The sequence below is a fragment of the Rattus rattus genome, chromosome 3 (assembly GCF_011064425.1).
Source record: "Rattus rattus isolate New Zealand chromosome 3, Rrattus_CSIRO_v1, whole genome shotgun sequence".
Classification (NCBI taxonomy): Eukaryota; Metazoa; Chordata; class Mammalia; order Rodentia; family Muridae; genus Rattus; species Rattus rattus.
In genome coordinates this window covers 98,569,760-98,585,476 of record NC_046156.1, presented here as the reverse complement: position 1 = coordinate 98,585,476, position 15,717 = coordinate 98,569,760, and the positions used below count along the sequence as shown (strand labels likewise).

Below are 15,717 nucleotides of genomic sequence, written 5' to 3'. Positions count from 1 at the left end.
GCCTCTTAGGAGACAGCTATATCAGGCTCCTGTCAGCATGTTCCTGTTGGCATCCCCAATAGTGACTAGGTTTAGTCACTGCATGTGGGATGGATCCCCAGGTGTGACAGTCTCTGGATGGCCTTTCCTTTAGTCTTTGCTCCACACTTTGTCTCTGTATTTCATCCTGTGAGTAATTTGTTCCCCCTTCTAAGAAGTACTGAAGCATCCACACTTTGGTCTTTCTTCTTGAGCATCATGTAATCTGTAAATTTTATCTTGGGTATTCTGAGCTTTTGTGCTAATATTCACCTATCAGTGAGTGCATATCATGTGTATTCTTTTGTGATTGGGTTACCTCACTCAGGATAATTGAAATTATATTTCTTTCAGTAGTTTTGCAAATATTTCCACTAGTCCCATTAATATATATACATATATAATCTCTATTAATTACTCATGTCACTTGTCTACAAATTCTACACATGACTTGTATTTATTTTTTTGCACATGGAATATTATTTATTTTACATAATATTTTTGACAGCATAAATGGTATGGTGATATAAAGATGTACATTTAGGTTTTGAATCAAGCTGATATTAACCTTATAAGTAAACTCAATGCATGTCTTTTCTGAATGATTATGATAGTTATTATTAATAATGTCATTATTATTAATTAACTACAGAACTAAAAGAAAACTTTATTTAGCTCATCATCTAGAAACCCATGCTTTTCTGGCTACCCAGAGGTATTCAGTTACTCTGACCATGAATTCAGGTTCACAGATATAAAAAAAAAAAGTGTTCTGTCCACAAGATGAGCAGAGTAAATCTTTAGAAAACTATATAGATCAAATTAACAGTGTCTGTAATCTTCCTTTAGGCCGGATGATAATTTTATAATACATAATATTAAAAAGTCAGAGCTAATGTATGATGCTGTTTAAATATAAGCAAGCTAATGGACTACTAGAAGCATAAGACTTTACAAGTGTTTTACACACACACACATACACACACACGCACACACACACACACACACACACACACACACACACACACACTTACACACTCTCTAACAGAAAGTTAAGATCGGGATGTGGCCTGCTCTGCACTACTGTGCATTATGTGAAATGGATGCTTTCTCAGGTTATATTTTGCCTCGAGGGACTCCTGTACAACATCAACTCATGAGTAGAGAGGAGCAGTATGAATGCATCCTGCTAGGTACATATCTATCTTTGTGGGAAACATTTAATTTCAAGTTGAAATGCTTGCAGAGGAACAGCAAGTCTTTAAAATAACTTCATCACCATTTTAAACTCTTCCTTGTGAATGCATGAGCTTTCCTTAAGATGAGCGACTTTCTCAGGGTACTGGGTCTTAGGTGATCTTCAAACCTTCACCGTTTGAAATGGAACACTTTGAAGACAAATAAGTTGCAGAAGGATGGCGATGAGATCCCTATGTTCTCTGCTGGCCATGAGATGACTGCTAGACAACTCAGGCAGAGAACATCATTCTTTCTATCAGTTTCTCATCTACGTCAGCTCAACAAACACACTCAGTCCTACTGCTTTGTGTAAAATTAAACATGACAGCTTAATCCTTAGATATTTAAACTATCTTAAACTTTTAAAAATCACCATAAATAGTAGAAGGAAAACTAGAAGAGTAAGAGAAGCTTTAAAGTCTTCTGAAAAGTGAATTTTATATTTTCTGCATGTATCCTTAAGGGTTATTTAACATTAACTATCACCAAAAGTGGTGGTAGTCCTTAAAATCTTTAAGATAAAAGTTTACTGTAACTGATAAGATGATGGCACACTGAAAATCTGAGTAATAAGTTACTAATGCTAATAACAAGAACTGAAGCAAAGTATACTATGTAAAATTTTAAAAAGTAGAGCCCCACCCATTTTCTGTGTATGCTGGTGACCTTTTGCTGTGACATCTTGATACAAATGGAAGTGACATGGTAAGAGAGTGCCTCAACTGAGATATTCACTAATTCAGACTGTGCTATGAGCATGTCTGTGTGCACTGTCTTGAATGCTGGTAGATACAGGAGAGCCCAGTTCTCACAAGGCTAATCACAAGTCAGAGGGAGCAAGCCAATAAATAGTTTTCTCCCATGGTTCTTGCATCCACCTTCCTCCTTTGAGTTCTGTCCTGGCTTCCCTAATAATGAACTGTGGTCCAGAGATGTGAGAGGAAATTAATCCTTTTCACATCAAGCTGCTTTTAGTGCAAACTAATGGATATCTGCATATATGTACACAGTATCTTGAGCATTTTTTCATTTTTGGTTTTTCATGGCTTACTTTTATGAACATTGTACTAAAATCTTATAGGAAAAATAATGTAAGAATCCCTCCTTAAATCAATAATTAACTTAGAAAGATCACTAATATAAACTATGGAAAACAAATAGGCAACATAAAAATCACCTGAAGATAAAGAGGAAGTTGCCTAGAATTTTAGATATTCACTGTTAAAGCATATAATTATAAAAATTTTCACTGATATATAGGTAATTGCGTTTGTACTTACACTAAAAAGACTAGATTCTTAAAGCAACGATCTTCCCAACTATAATATATATAGTATACATGCTGTCATCACTTTGCATCTATGGCAGAATGTCCTAGAATCCCACAGGAATACTAATATTCAGGGGTGCTCAAGTCCCTCGTATAAAATGTTGTGTCTGCATATAACATGCACACATCCATGGTCCATGGTAAATACCAGTAGATTTATAGTATTTAGTATATGGTGATAAGTGCTATATAGATATTGTCATACTGTATTTCTTACAGAATGACAACACAAAATTTGAACATGTTTAACATAAGGGAACATGCTTATTAAAGGAAAATATATCGAGAGGATATTACAATTCTACACATTTACCCACAAACCAAAAAGACATCTAATATCCTTGATCCTAACAGAGTGATAACAGGGAACTTCAATACTCAACTCTCCCAATTGACAGGGCATCCAGACAAAAATGAAATAAACTCTGGAGTTAAATAAGATAAATCAGATGGATTCGAAAGATATTTATATAACATTCTACCAAACACTGAAGAATGGTTTTTTGTTATCATTTTTGCTTGTTTCTTTTTCTCAGAAGACTATGGAACTTTCTCCAAAATTGACCCCATAGTAGGATACAAAGCAAGTTTCAACAAAAACAGGAAAATTGAACTAACATCCTATATCCTATTTGACTACCATGGATTAAAGCTTGATATCCACAAGAGCAGAAACAGAACAAACAGCAGAAAGCACACAAAACTTGACTCTGAACAATGCACTACTGCATGAAAATTGTGTCAAGGCAGAAATAAAAAACGAACTTAAAGCCTTTTAAAAACAGAACACATCAAAATATATGGAACACAAAGCAATTCTAAGAGAAAAACATGTAATATTTAAAAAAAAATATTTGTCACATTTAAATATACAACTTAAGACTTATTTACAGATTTAGTTTTGAATTCCTTCAAGTCTTAAAATTAACATTTGATACAACAAGAAATTCTAAAATTCAAACGAAAAACATGTAAAGTATAACTTTACAAATCTTCCAAATTTGATTTAGCATGGGACTTTGAAGATCCCTTTCTTATATTTTTGGTTGTGAGTCTAGCCTTTAAAGGCTGAGCCATCTCTCCAGCCCTAAAGTCCCTTTTCTTTCTTTTTTTTTTTAATCTTTATTAACTTGAGTATTTCTTATTTACATTTCGATTGTTATTCCCCTTCCCTGTTTCAGGGCCAACATCCCCCTAACCCCCCCTCCCCTTCTATACGGTTGTTCCCCTCCCCATCCTCCGCCCATTACCGCCCTCCCCCCAACAATCACGTTCACTGGGGGGTTCAGTCATAGCACGACCAAGGGCTTCCCCTTCCACTGGTGCTCTTACTAGGCTATTTATTGCTACCTATGAGGTCAGAGTCCAGGGTCAGTCCATGTATAGTCTTTGGGTAGTGGCTTAGTCCCTGGAAGCTCTGGTTGGTTGGCATTGTTGTTCATATGGGGTCTTGAGCCCCTTCAAGCTCTTCCAGCCCTTTCTCTGATTCCTTCAACGGGGGTCCTGTTCTCAGTTCAGTGGTTTGCTGCTGGCATTCGCCTATGTATTTGCTGTATTCTGGCTGTGTCTCTCAGGAGAGATCTACATCAGGTTCCTGTTGGCCTGCACTTCTTTGCTTCATCCATCTTATCTAATTGGGTGGCTGTATATGTATGGAACACATGTGGGGCAGGCTCTGAATGGGGGTTCCTTCTGTCTCTGTTTTAATCTTTGCCTCCCTATTCCCTGCCAAGGGTATTCTTGTTCCCCTTTTAAAGAAGGAGTGAAGCATTTGCATTTTGGTCATCCTTCTTGAGTTTCATTAAAGACCCTTTTCTTAACACAAGAAATAACATGAGAAAAGGGACAGAACTCCTTGCTGAATTGACCTATTCGTGCAGAATGGCCTCTTTTCCTTTCATTGACTGTCCCACTGGAGGTTTCTCATTTTAGGGTGAACATCCACATAGTTTTAGATTAAACCAATGCACCTGAATGTGAAGAGAGGTTCTTACAGAAAGTACCAAGCAAAAGGATGTATTGTTAAAAATTAAAAGATTGTGTATACTTCACTTGAAAAACATCTAGGAAGATGTGAATACTCTACATAACCCAAAAGTATACTGTCTGATTTTTTAAAACAAATCATCATGGTGGTGGTCGTCGTCGTCATCATCATCATCATCGTCATCATCATCATCGTCATCATCATCATCATCGTCATCATCATCATCATGTATGTGTAATATGGAGGTGCTCATGGGTATGCTTGTGCCATGGGGTACTTGTGGAAGTTGTTAAGTGTCAGATTGGAACAAAGGACTGAGGTGCTTATTGATTTATCAAAGCAGATTCTGGCCACCGGTTTCTCCCAGTGTCCCTCAATCCTGCCAGTTCCAGGGTCCTCCTCATTGGTATACGTTGCACTCTTACCTGAACTCACTAGCCCAGAGGCTGGATTGCCATTCCCCAATATGTTCTTCCTTATGTAATCCAGCCATTTAAGCTACGCCTCTATCTTGGCCTTGTGGGACTCTTGCCCTCTTGGCTGATGCTTCTGGAGATCCCTACTCCCCACCCGCTCACATGGCCCAGCTTGGACAAGTTCACTCTGGATCCTTCCGAATGTCTCTGGCTATGCTCGACCTCATATCTTATAGTGATCTCCCTTTTATCTACAATAAACCTTCTCTTCCACCATACTTAGCCACATTTATGTCCCTCCTTTTTTCCTTTCTTTTCTTTTTCTTTCATTCAGAAGTAAGATAGCAGATTTACAGCGTTGGTTCTCTCATTTCACCATGGCTTATGGGAATAAGCGCTGTCTATCATGCTTGTGGTCAAGCACTGTTACCCAGGGAACCACCTTACTAACCCTAGTTATTTAACTTTTGATGTACTGTAAAAAAGGCTGGCCCCCAGTCTGAGGAGAGAGAGAGGAGAGGACAGACAAATAGACCTGCAGACCTGTTTGGACTGCCTCCAAGGACTGTCTCCTTCCCTGCGAATACTGCAGCAGAAGCTTACCAGCTTCAGGGTCCATTTCCAAAGAGCATTCCACAATCATTCAGTCTTCAGAGCCACACATACATGTGCTTGATTATATCAATTAAACATCTCAGGCCATGTGTCTTTCTATTCTGCCTCATCCTTCAAACTCAGAAGTGACATCTGCAATGCTGTAGGTAACTAATCTCCTGGGGACTAGAACCATGGCACTAAGCTTTTACTAACCCCGAAGTACTAACAAAAGATAGTTGCAACCTGCCTGAGCGCTGAATCACATGTGACAGAAGTGAGTAACAATCGGGATTTCATGACATTTCTAAAGGCCCAGAGAAACCCACCGATCCATGCCCGGATTCTGATATCTGCCATCGTATTACACAGTCTAAGGTCCTTACAACACTGCATACATAGAAACGGAGACATTTGTTAGGCTCCTGCATGCTACCTCGGCCTTGCCTCAGAACCTCATCTTGGCTTTATTACATCTAGAAAAATCTTTTCTTTTTGTACCATCTGACTAAATTACAGTGAACTGGAGAAAAAGTTTTCTAAAAATTAAATGTTCAAAGGCTAAATCACTTGAAAGGAAAAGGGGTTTCCTCAGTTGTGGGTCCTTTGTGAGTGCTGTTTTTTAAAGCCCTGACCACACCAGTCACCAATTCCTTTAAGTTAAATATATGAAGTATTTAGAAAAGAACAAAGTCATACAAACCACAAAATAATTCATGCTGAGCACATCATACATAGACCCAAGGAGTCATTATTTTAATTTATGTATTTTCAATGTTTAATGAGATCAGGAATGATTTATTAAGCTGGCATTTACTTAATCAGTGCTTTAACTCAGAAAGCACTTAAATACTGATAATACGATTTTTTCATGAGGTCCCTCAATTTATCTCTTGACACACAAAGCAAAGAGAAGTGTACGTGTATCTGCTAAGCTTTACTGATAGAAACGTAAAGAAATCCTGTGGGCAATACCATTCACTTTTTTCTTAGAGTTCTTCTCTTTTCTTAGAGAAGTCTCATGGAGACTTCCTAATGAGAAATCTGGAAATAATTAGAAACTATTATAGTACCTAAAAAAAGTTTGCTTGGAAAAACTCAATCTGCTATTCATCACATAATGCAGTAGACCAAGGATAACGTAAGAGGATGTAAGTGCTGTGAGAAGGGCAGGCAACACCTCGGTCATAGCACAGCAAAAGCATGCTGATGCCACGCTTCCTGTAACCGAGGACCCGTGCAGGACAGTGACCGTGGGCTCAAAGGCTAACCACCTTATACAGTTCCTTACACTGCAGAATGACAAGAATACATTTTGTTAAAAAGATGCTAGTAACTAAATTAATACAAACCAGAAGTGAGGAGTAAAGAACTAATCCTTAAAGTTTAAGGTGTACATGGGAAAAAAGTATCCAAATACAATAAAAAATGTTTTGTGTTTTGGAACAATAAACACGTTACAGTGGAAAATGGTAACATCTTCTTGAAACTGAAAATATGTTTTTGAAAAAATGCGAAATTCCACTGGGGTAGACTGGCCGCCATGCCCCTTAGAGTTTAGCGGGTGCCATATGAACTGAATTACCCTTGACAAGTACCTTCAGACATTTGTAATGTGATCTCATGTGAATTTAGAACACATTTTGGGCACAAACTATTGGCGAGGGGTTTTTTCCTCCAGGAGCTCAGATAAGGAGGGAAAAAAATCAAATATTCTTAATAATATGTAAAAGTTAACATGGCACTCCCAACAAGAAAATGGAAAGTGTAAAAGTAAAAGAATTTAATGAGCTGTAGCAAAGAGGAATATAAGGCACCCTAAATAAAGTTCACTTCCTTTTTCTTTCAATCCATGTTGCTTATTCCAATCTGAGTGTTCAACATCTTGTCTAAGTTTAAAGATAAATAAATTTTATGCAAACAAAGTACAAAATGACACTTGCATTGAAAACTTATTTTGGCAGGAATTAAATCCCAGCATAGATAATATTTTAATGATATATCTCACTGTGGGGTACAAGGGCATATGATATATATATAGGCAGTAAGAATGCATACTTTGAACTACTTCTGTTAGTCTCACTGCTGCTCATCATCTGTGGTGGCTGACAGTAAAACAAAGCAAACTGAGCTCTGAGGGCCATGGTTTTAAAGATTCATCATGATTGCCTGCCTTGGCAGGAAGACAGCCCTCCCGCCCGCAGACTGGTGCTAATTCTATGGGGATCAGCTCCAATGGAAGAAATGCATTAGGCCTGCAGAAAAGAACATGCTTTATAGAGAGCTCGGCCCAGCTAGCTCTAAGCACCGCTAACTTTCATCCCCAGAGGTCTGCCACGTCTGTGGTCACCCTGCTACATGATGAAAATCATCAATTTTAACAGTAGTGAAAGTGTCACATTATTTTAGGAACCTTTTGAAGTGTGTCCATCTTTCTTAGTGCCCTAAAAACCAAAGTTTTCAAACATCTGTGGATCAACAATGATCTGCAATGATGGACGGATAAGCTTAACTCTACACTTAAATCATTAACTTACCCAACTGCATTTGACAAAACGAAAAGCACCACTGACTTTCTTAAAAGGGCTTTGTAGAAAGTAACGTCACAGATTAACAGAAAATAATAAGACAAACAGTTATTTTTAATGTGTAAACCTTTCAAGTTACTTATATGAGGTTCTTCAACCAATAAACCACTTGAAACATTTAAAATTTTCAGTGTTCAAGCACTGAATTATTTTTTAAAATTCAATTTGAAAATCAATCTAAGAGGCCTGTTTACCCAGCTGTCCTGCTGACACACAGGAAAGTGTACTACAGAGACAGCTTACATTTCCCACTCTTCCTTCCAATCAATATCTGAGGCAAAGTTTCATCTCTAGGGCCCCTAATGGCAGGAATTTCTGGAGCCAGCAAATGGGTAATGTTAAACCTACAATTAGAAAAGAGGCCATCAAAGACACCAGATCCTAATGCAACATTGCTCTTTATTTCTCTGAACTGCAGTGATAGCAGGAGCTAAGGAAAAAGGCATCTGAAACTATGCCTTGCCACAGAAGCTGCTAAATATCCAGATTCTCCTCCTAAAATATCCACAGAACTTCCATTTCCCTTGAACTCAGGACCTCAGCACTGGGTACGATTTCTACAAGCTCTGCAGATGAGTTTCACCCAGGGCTGGTGCTCTCTGTGCTTTCCTCTTAACTGTATTCCTGGTTGCCCATGAACATACTTCTGAAGGAAGTAAACTGGAAATCTGAAGGTAAGCTTTTGCTGTTTGCTCTGGGATATTTAAAGACCCCTGAAGTCACTCTTGGCTTATCTGGGTTGGCTGTGGCGGTTTAGGCGAACCTCAGGACGGTATGACTTAGTTATTATCGCCCTTCTACTGAGGAGACCAGGGATAAGCTAATGGGTAAGCTTTGGCTGCTTGCTCTGGTAGAATCCATTGTCTTATGTGGGCTGGCTGTGGTCTTAGGTGGACGTAAGTAAAGTTATGGACAATGGGTGTGTTCCCCCTTCCAATGAGAAGACCAGCGATGAATATAATGGCTACTTGTTATAAACGTATTTACTCCCCTTTTCATTTTGATATTATGGAATATTTCATATTCATATGATAACAGGGAGACATGAGTTCCTGGAGAAAGGAAAGACCATTAAATGTCTATTTTAGTTATCTAAAAGACTAATACATGGTTCTTCTCCTTCAAGCTTTGGATAGATCAAATTTTTTTATTTACTTTTAAAAAAGAAAGAATATCCAACAATTTATTTTAATTCTTGTTAATAAAAATAATTACCACCCATAGACTTTTAGATTTATAAATATATGACAATTCTACATAAAAATGGGAAAGCAACCTGTCAAAGATGATGCACCGAGGGCTGGACTGCATGTGTTTAGTACTAACAAAAGCGGGCTTGACCTTCTACCACTTCTAATCAGAAGAGGAGAAAACAACAATAACTACTTGTTATGTTCTAAAATTGCAATGTGTGCTACAGAATTTTAAAAGATGGTACAAACAATATCAAAAGACCTTAAGAACACAGAACAAAGCCAGGCACCGACAGAACAAAGCGATGGGAGGTCATGGAGGAGAGTCCAGAGAACGCAGAGACGAGAGCACAATAAAGTAGTGTGTACAAGGGATGAGCATCTAGGCACCAGTGCACGGTAAATGCATCAAACCAGCTTCTCCCCCTCCAAAGCGAGAGATAACATCTAATTATAATTACTAATATGCGCATGTGAGAAATCTCAGGAAGCTGAACTTGACCAAGACAATGAAGCTCTTACCTGAGAGCAGAGTAGCATGACGAGCTCTACCACGGATGTGCTGGACTTCATACAAACAAGGCCTGTGCAGAGAAAGGCCAAAGCAGAGAGTTACCACAGGACACGCACAGAATTACTGGATTTTAAATTCTAAAGACTTCTTTGAGGTGAGACTTCAGAAATTAAATTCACCCATATACTCTTCTACATTATTTAAAAATTTCGGGTGTTTCAAATTATATGAAAATTTCTAAAATACCGATTTTCTGTTTCAGTTATTAGGTTTTAAAATGAAAATTTAAAAATTTTTATGTATGTAATTATATATGTAATTTTACTGAAAGTGGGCTAGTCAGAGTTTCACTAATCTTAAGGTATTGCTCTTTGATTGTTTCCTGGAGTAAAGAACAAGGAAGAAAGACCTGCTGGCACTTTCTACTTGGAGGATCAAAATTAAACAATGTACCCCTAACTCATTTCCCTCAGCTTATAAAATGGTCCAAACTCACAGAGCAGGTACAGCAGGACTGAAAACAATGCACACAATAGGCATGTGGTCACACAGATCACCAATGCGGCATTTGTAGGGACTGCATTAGGGTCCCTACATCATTATGTCATGCAGGTCTCATCAGTTTTAATGCCATGCCTACTCTACGGGAAAAACATTCTGGAAGTGGGCAGTGGTGGTACATGCCTCCAATCCCTGTACTTGGGAGGCAGAGGCAGGCGAATATCTGAGTTTGAGGCCAGACTTGTCTATAATGCTAGTACCAGGCTGGCCAGGGCTACATAGAAAAACCAAAAAAGGAAAAAGAAAAAAAAATCTATAAACACTTGGACATTAATTATTCAATTCTTCAAAACAAAGGATACTTTGCAAAGTATTATATATAAAAACATATCTTAATAGCTAGTTCTAAAAGTACCAAAATAAGGAGATGTAAATTAGATTTAATAAATAATAATCTCAGTATGAGAACATTAATTATAGTAGTTGCTATCTTAAAATATAGTCCCTAATGAGCACATAGGTTATCATGGCTATTACTTTAGTTTAAAAATTATTTTTACTCCTAAGTACAAACACAATCAAAAAGTATCTTTTAAATGAGTTTCATTCTGAGTATGTCCATGAAGTGTGTTGGGGGGCACATGTGAAATGACTATGGGGGTCATAAGGACAGCAGTGTGGGTTCTGGTGATGGAACTCAGGTCTCTTGGCCTGTGGGGCAAAGGTGCTACTGCTGAGCCCACCTGCTGGCCCAGTAATTATCTTATACAAAGAGATTCTTTGGCCTTACATTAAAATGTTAGCAAATGCAACACCAAAACAAGAGTTTGATTTTCTTGTTTTCTTAAGCTGATTTCAACTAGCAGTCTCAGGTACATTGTAGGGAAAAACATGTGTGATCATCACAGGGATGGATAAACACCTTTTCGTGCCCTTTTTGCTAAAGAGTCTATCCATGTCATAGAGACAGACAGAACAAGTTTTAAAAAGCCACCGGTACTCCATCTTATCAGATCCTAGGCAGACAGCTAATGAAATAAGAGACTGATGTGAAAAGCTGGTTTAAAACATGTGTGGTATAACTGGTCAGAAACCCTCACACTCAGGAGCTACAGAGTGAGAAAGATTGATGGACCATTTATCGCTTGTTGGCTGATCAAGTACTTGGATTCTAACAAAGAACCTTAAGGAAAAGTCCCCAGGATCATAATTAAGATGTGTGTATATTATCAAAGACAATAGTACTCTGCAGTAAGAATTGTCTGTCTTTATTCTGTGTTGATTTTGAATACATAATACTTTATAGTAAAATCTTAGAAAAATAAACTATTTACTATTTTAAAACAAACTCTAATGTAGTACTTTATAACTCCTAGCAATATTATGACTACATTATAAGAAAATTATAAAAGTATCACACCAGCAATGTAGTTTTTCCAAAGCACTGTGCATAAGCTGACAGGATAGCAAGATGGTGTTTTGTAAACAATGCCTTCTCATGTGTGTACAAGAAGACCAACACAGGTCTGCAGGGCCTCACTCTTTACCAGAGATTTTTCTCTAATTAGTTCTCGTCAGAGGCACCTGTTCTCAAAGGACAAGCCAGGAAGTAAAAGGACCCAACACTGATGATGAGAATATAAGCTATGGAAATTCTGGAAAGTTCCCAGAATTACGGTTTGTTGTACTTTATTCCTCAGGGCTAGAAGGATTACCAACCAGATAATAGGTCCAATGCAGTGGTGCACGTGATAATGAACACACACACAGGTAATACTTTACCCTAATAAAATCACCATCTCTGCAAATTTAAGAAGCATTATAATTCATGCTGTGGAACTTTAATCAGAGGCTTGAGAAAGTACAATTTATCTGGCAATGCTATGGACTACTCTAAATTGTTCAGACAATGGCATGTACTCACACAGGTCTTAGCACACTGAATTCACCTGTAACTTAATCAATGCATCTGATAGCAACCCCAAGGAAGGCTGTGATGGCTCAGTGTGACTAGGGTGACTTGGTCACCATGCTTTGGTCAGATGTGGATTAGATGTGGCATGAAGAAGCAATATATTATGCAACAAGGATAACATGATCAAGAAACAAAGAGAAATGTCTCGATAGACCTTTGTAACTTGCGATGGATAACTGAAGTATGCAGGGTGCAGGAAAGCGGAATTGGGAGTCTTAAATTAAAGTTCAGAGAAAGGCTGGAGAAGGAAAAGTATAAATAGTTTGGGAAGTTAAGATGGAGAGTTATGAGCATGTTATGAAGTAGGGGTAATGGTTCTAAGGACTGATAATGGCATTCCGACTGTAGGATGACAATCCACACTTTATCAATCAAAAAGGAGCCTTCACTTTTGCTGTACATGTAATGCAGAGGTTGTAGGCCAGACGATGCCACATAGTGAGTCTTTTTAGAAAGTAGGGACCGAAGTATAGGCCACTCAAAAGAATGTTCTTACCAGATGGTATTTATTCACCAGAATACATATCCTGCACATAAATACTAACCCAACACGACAAGCCACTTGTTCTTTAGCATAAAGCAAAGAGCTAGATGGAAGTAGTAGGAACTTGAAGATCAAGCCGAAAGAACCCATTAGCTTTCAAATACAGCATAACAGATCAGTCTCTAAGGCTGTTCCTCTTCGTAGGAAGTGATGGGTAATATCAATATACCACAAGCAAAGGGACTCATCTTGGAAGCAACACTACATTCTCTTTCATGAAAGGCTTATTCTGAAACTTTGACAGATGTCTATGACAAAGAATCTCAACAAGTATTTAGAAACTATCATTAGTTGACAGGAAACAAGCAAACAACTTAGTAAGATGGGGAGGGGTAAGAAGAGTGAAGGATTAAGAGACTAATTCATGTAGAAAACATATACCGAGCATTGTGTGCAACGTCCTGGAGGGTTAATAAAAGCAAGGAGTGCAGTGGAGGGGCTGTCAGCAGGTAACTGAAATGTGATGCAGAGGACTGTGGAGGGTTTACAGAACAGTAAAGTTAGCAGCCTTGTGTGGGAATGTGTGCAAGGGTGGCTGTCCGGTTGGTGGTGATACTATGTTACCCAAAGAGGAGGAAAACAAATGTCTGAGATATGATAAACAAACAAACAGACAGACAAAAACAAACAAGCACATAAACCCCCACCAATGACAACCAAACCAGAACAACAAAACTGGGATGTAATACTGAGCAGTGGTTCTCAACCTTCCTAATGAAGTGATCCTTTAATACAGTTTCTCCTGTTGTGGTGACTCCAAACCATAAAATTCATTCGTTGCTACCGCATAGCTGTGATTTTGCTATCATTATGAGTAGTAATGGAGACATCTGCTATGCAGGATATCTGGTGTGCAGCCCCATGGGGTTGTGATCCATAGAGAACCGCTGTTGTAGATTATGAAGGATAAAAGAAAGTGCCCATGGTGCTTCTTGTGCCTTAGTTTCTCATGCTGGAAGACAGGAGCAGCATTACAGACTGTCTTCAGGATGCCACAGTCTCTACATCTCTCTGGCACAATAACCATTGCCTGCATTCTTCTACACATTTTTACTTTTGTATTTGAAAGATGTCGTTTATTGCTTCTTCTAACACTGGCGAGGTCCTCCCCATAAAAGTTACTTTAGAAAATTACCAGATAGTTTCAAAAATCACCAGAGTAAGTAACTGATGTGGATTCCCAAATATAAAACTATGAAAACAGACTCCAAGAACAGTATTACAGAACTACTGGAAATAACAATGATGGATTAGAGTTGCATTATAACTGTGAATAATGCTAGAATAATGAGCATGTGTAGAAAAGTATAACACTTCAATAAACATTTCAAGTTCTTCTTATATCTTTTTTCTCAGTTTGATGACATCAACTGTAGATGCCTTAAAGAAGTGAGACAGTCTACACTGCACTAAAATACAATTACAGCTAAATGCCATTTTCTTTTAAAAAAAAGCAAAAAATTATGTTATGTTTTTGATGTTTCTCTGAGATATTATTATCTATAAGATTAGAGTCATTAAGTTTTTTTTTTTTACAACAATGGTGAATGACCAGAACTTCTTGCCCTTTTCTTGACCTCTTGATCTCGTTAAACTGCAAAGAAGGAGGATGAAATAAGGGAAATAAGAGACATGTTCACAAATCATCTGGCCTTTCTAGTGCTCTCTGGGTTAAACTTGATTACAACCGATTGTTAGCCCTATGCCAGGCTCGGCCAAACCTGCTCCTCTTCTCCCTGAGAAACTTCAGAATCTAAAATCCTCACTTCCATGCAAACACTGATAGATATATTTACTTCAAGTTCAGTACTGTACAAAAACAACTGGGCCAAATAATCATCCACATAGTTTATCTATGCAAGTCATTAAGCGAAATAGCAGTAATCAAAGAGGAGAAATAGACCAAAATCATTTGACATGACATAAATAGCAACCTAAATAAAGAGTTTAAATGAAAGGATACAGAAATGTCTTTACTTTAAAATGACATTATGTATTTTTAAATGATGGAACTATTTAGCAGTAACATATAAAAATGAACAACTTATAGTTGCATTTCTAAACTACTTATATTCTAGCTCTAATTAATTTTAAAAATCAAATAAATATATGTGAGTTCTGAAATTTAAGTAAGTTTAAAGTTGCTCTAACAGTCATATGAACCCTTAGTTGTATTACAAATGCAAGTTCTTTTTCTTTCAAATATTTAACATTAATAAACCATGACAAATGCAAATCCACGTATCACTTTCTTTTCATCAGAAAGCTTTCATAAACTTACAGATGAAAGGCTGACAGTCACTAAAAGGAAACTACTTGATAATTATTGTGCTGAAAGCACAAAGGGAAATGCTTTCAGGTGGAGGCAGCTCAAGGGAGGCTGGTCAGGGGTATTCTCCAGAGTCTCCGCCTTAACCACAATCACAGACTTGAGCTGTGGAAGCAATCTGAGAAAGTAAGACCTTCAACAGCTGTGTGCTCAAAATTCTAAGTTCTAAGACTCCACCCAGACTGAGCTTCCGTCATAACTGAAACAGTGAAAGCAAAGCACTAAAGGTGAGCAATGAGTTGTCTGTTTTTATTTAATATTAGCAACAAAATGTGGCCTTGCAGATTAAGTCATATAACATAATAAATATGCTTAAAATTGCAAAATTTATAAGCTCATATTCTACTCAAAGGAACAATTTACTACTATGATGTTTCACAAACTGTGTAAAGAAAATATAGATTGTTCTGTTATTAATTATGAACTAAAATTATTTTGTGTAATTGAGGGCTTGTGAAACAAGTGAGCAGGGAAAAGCACAAACTTGAT

At 37.7% G+C, this 15,717-nt stretch overlaps 1 protein-coding gene across 3 annotated transcripts in view; it reads right to left on the bottom strand.

Moving 5' to 3' along the window:
* Nbea (neurobeachin) overlaps positions 1 to 15,717 on the bottom strand; it is a 532,117-nt gene that overhangs the window by 247,224 nt on the left and 269,176 nt on the right. For all 3 annotated transcript variants that reach the window (XM_032898369.1, XM_032898367.1, XM_032898366.1), the window contains one exon: positions 9,888 to 9,949. In XM_032898369.1, the coding sequence (XP_032754260.1) occupies positions 9,888 to 9,949 (62 nt within the window). The remainder of the gene's footprint in view (positions 1 to 9,887; positions 9,950 to 15,717) is intronic.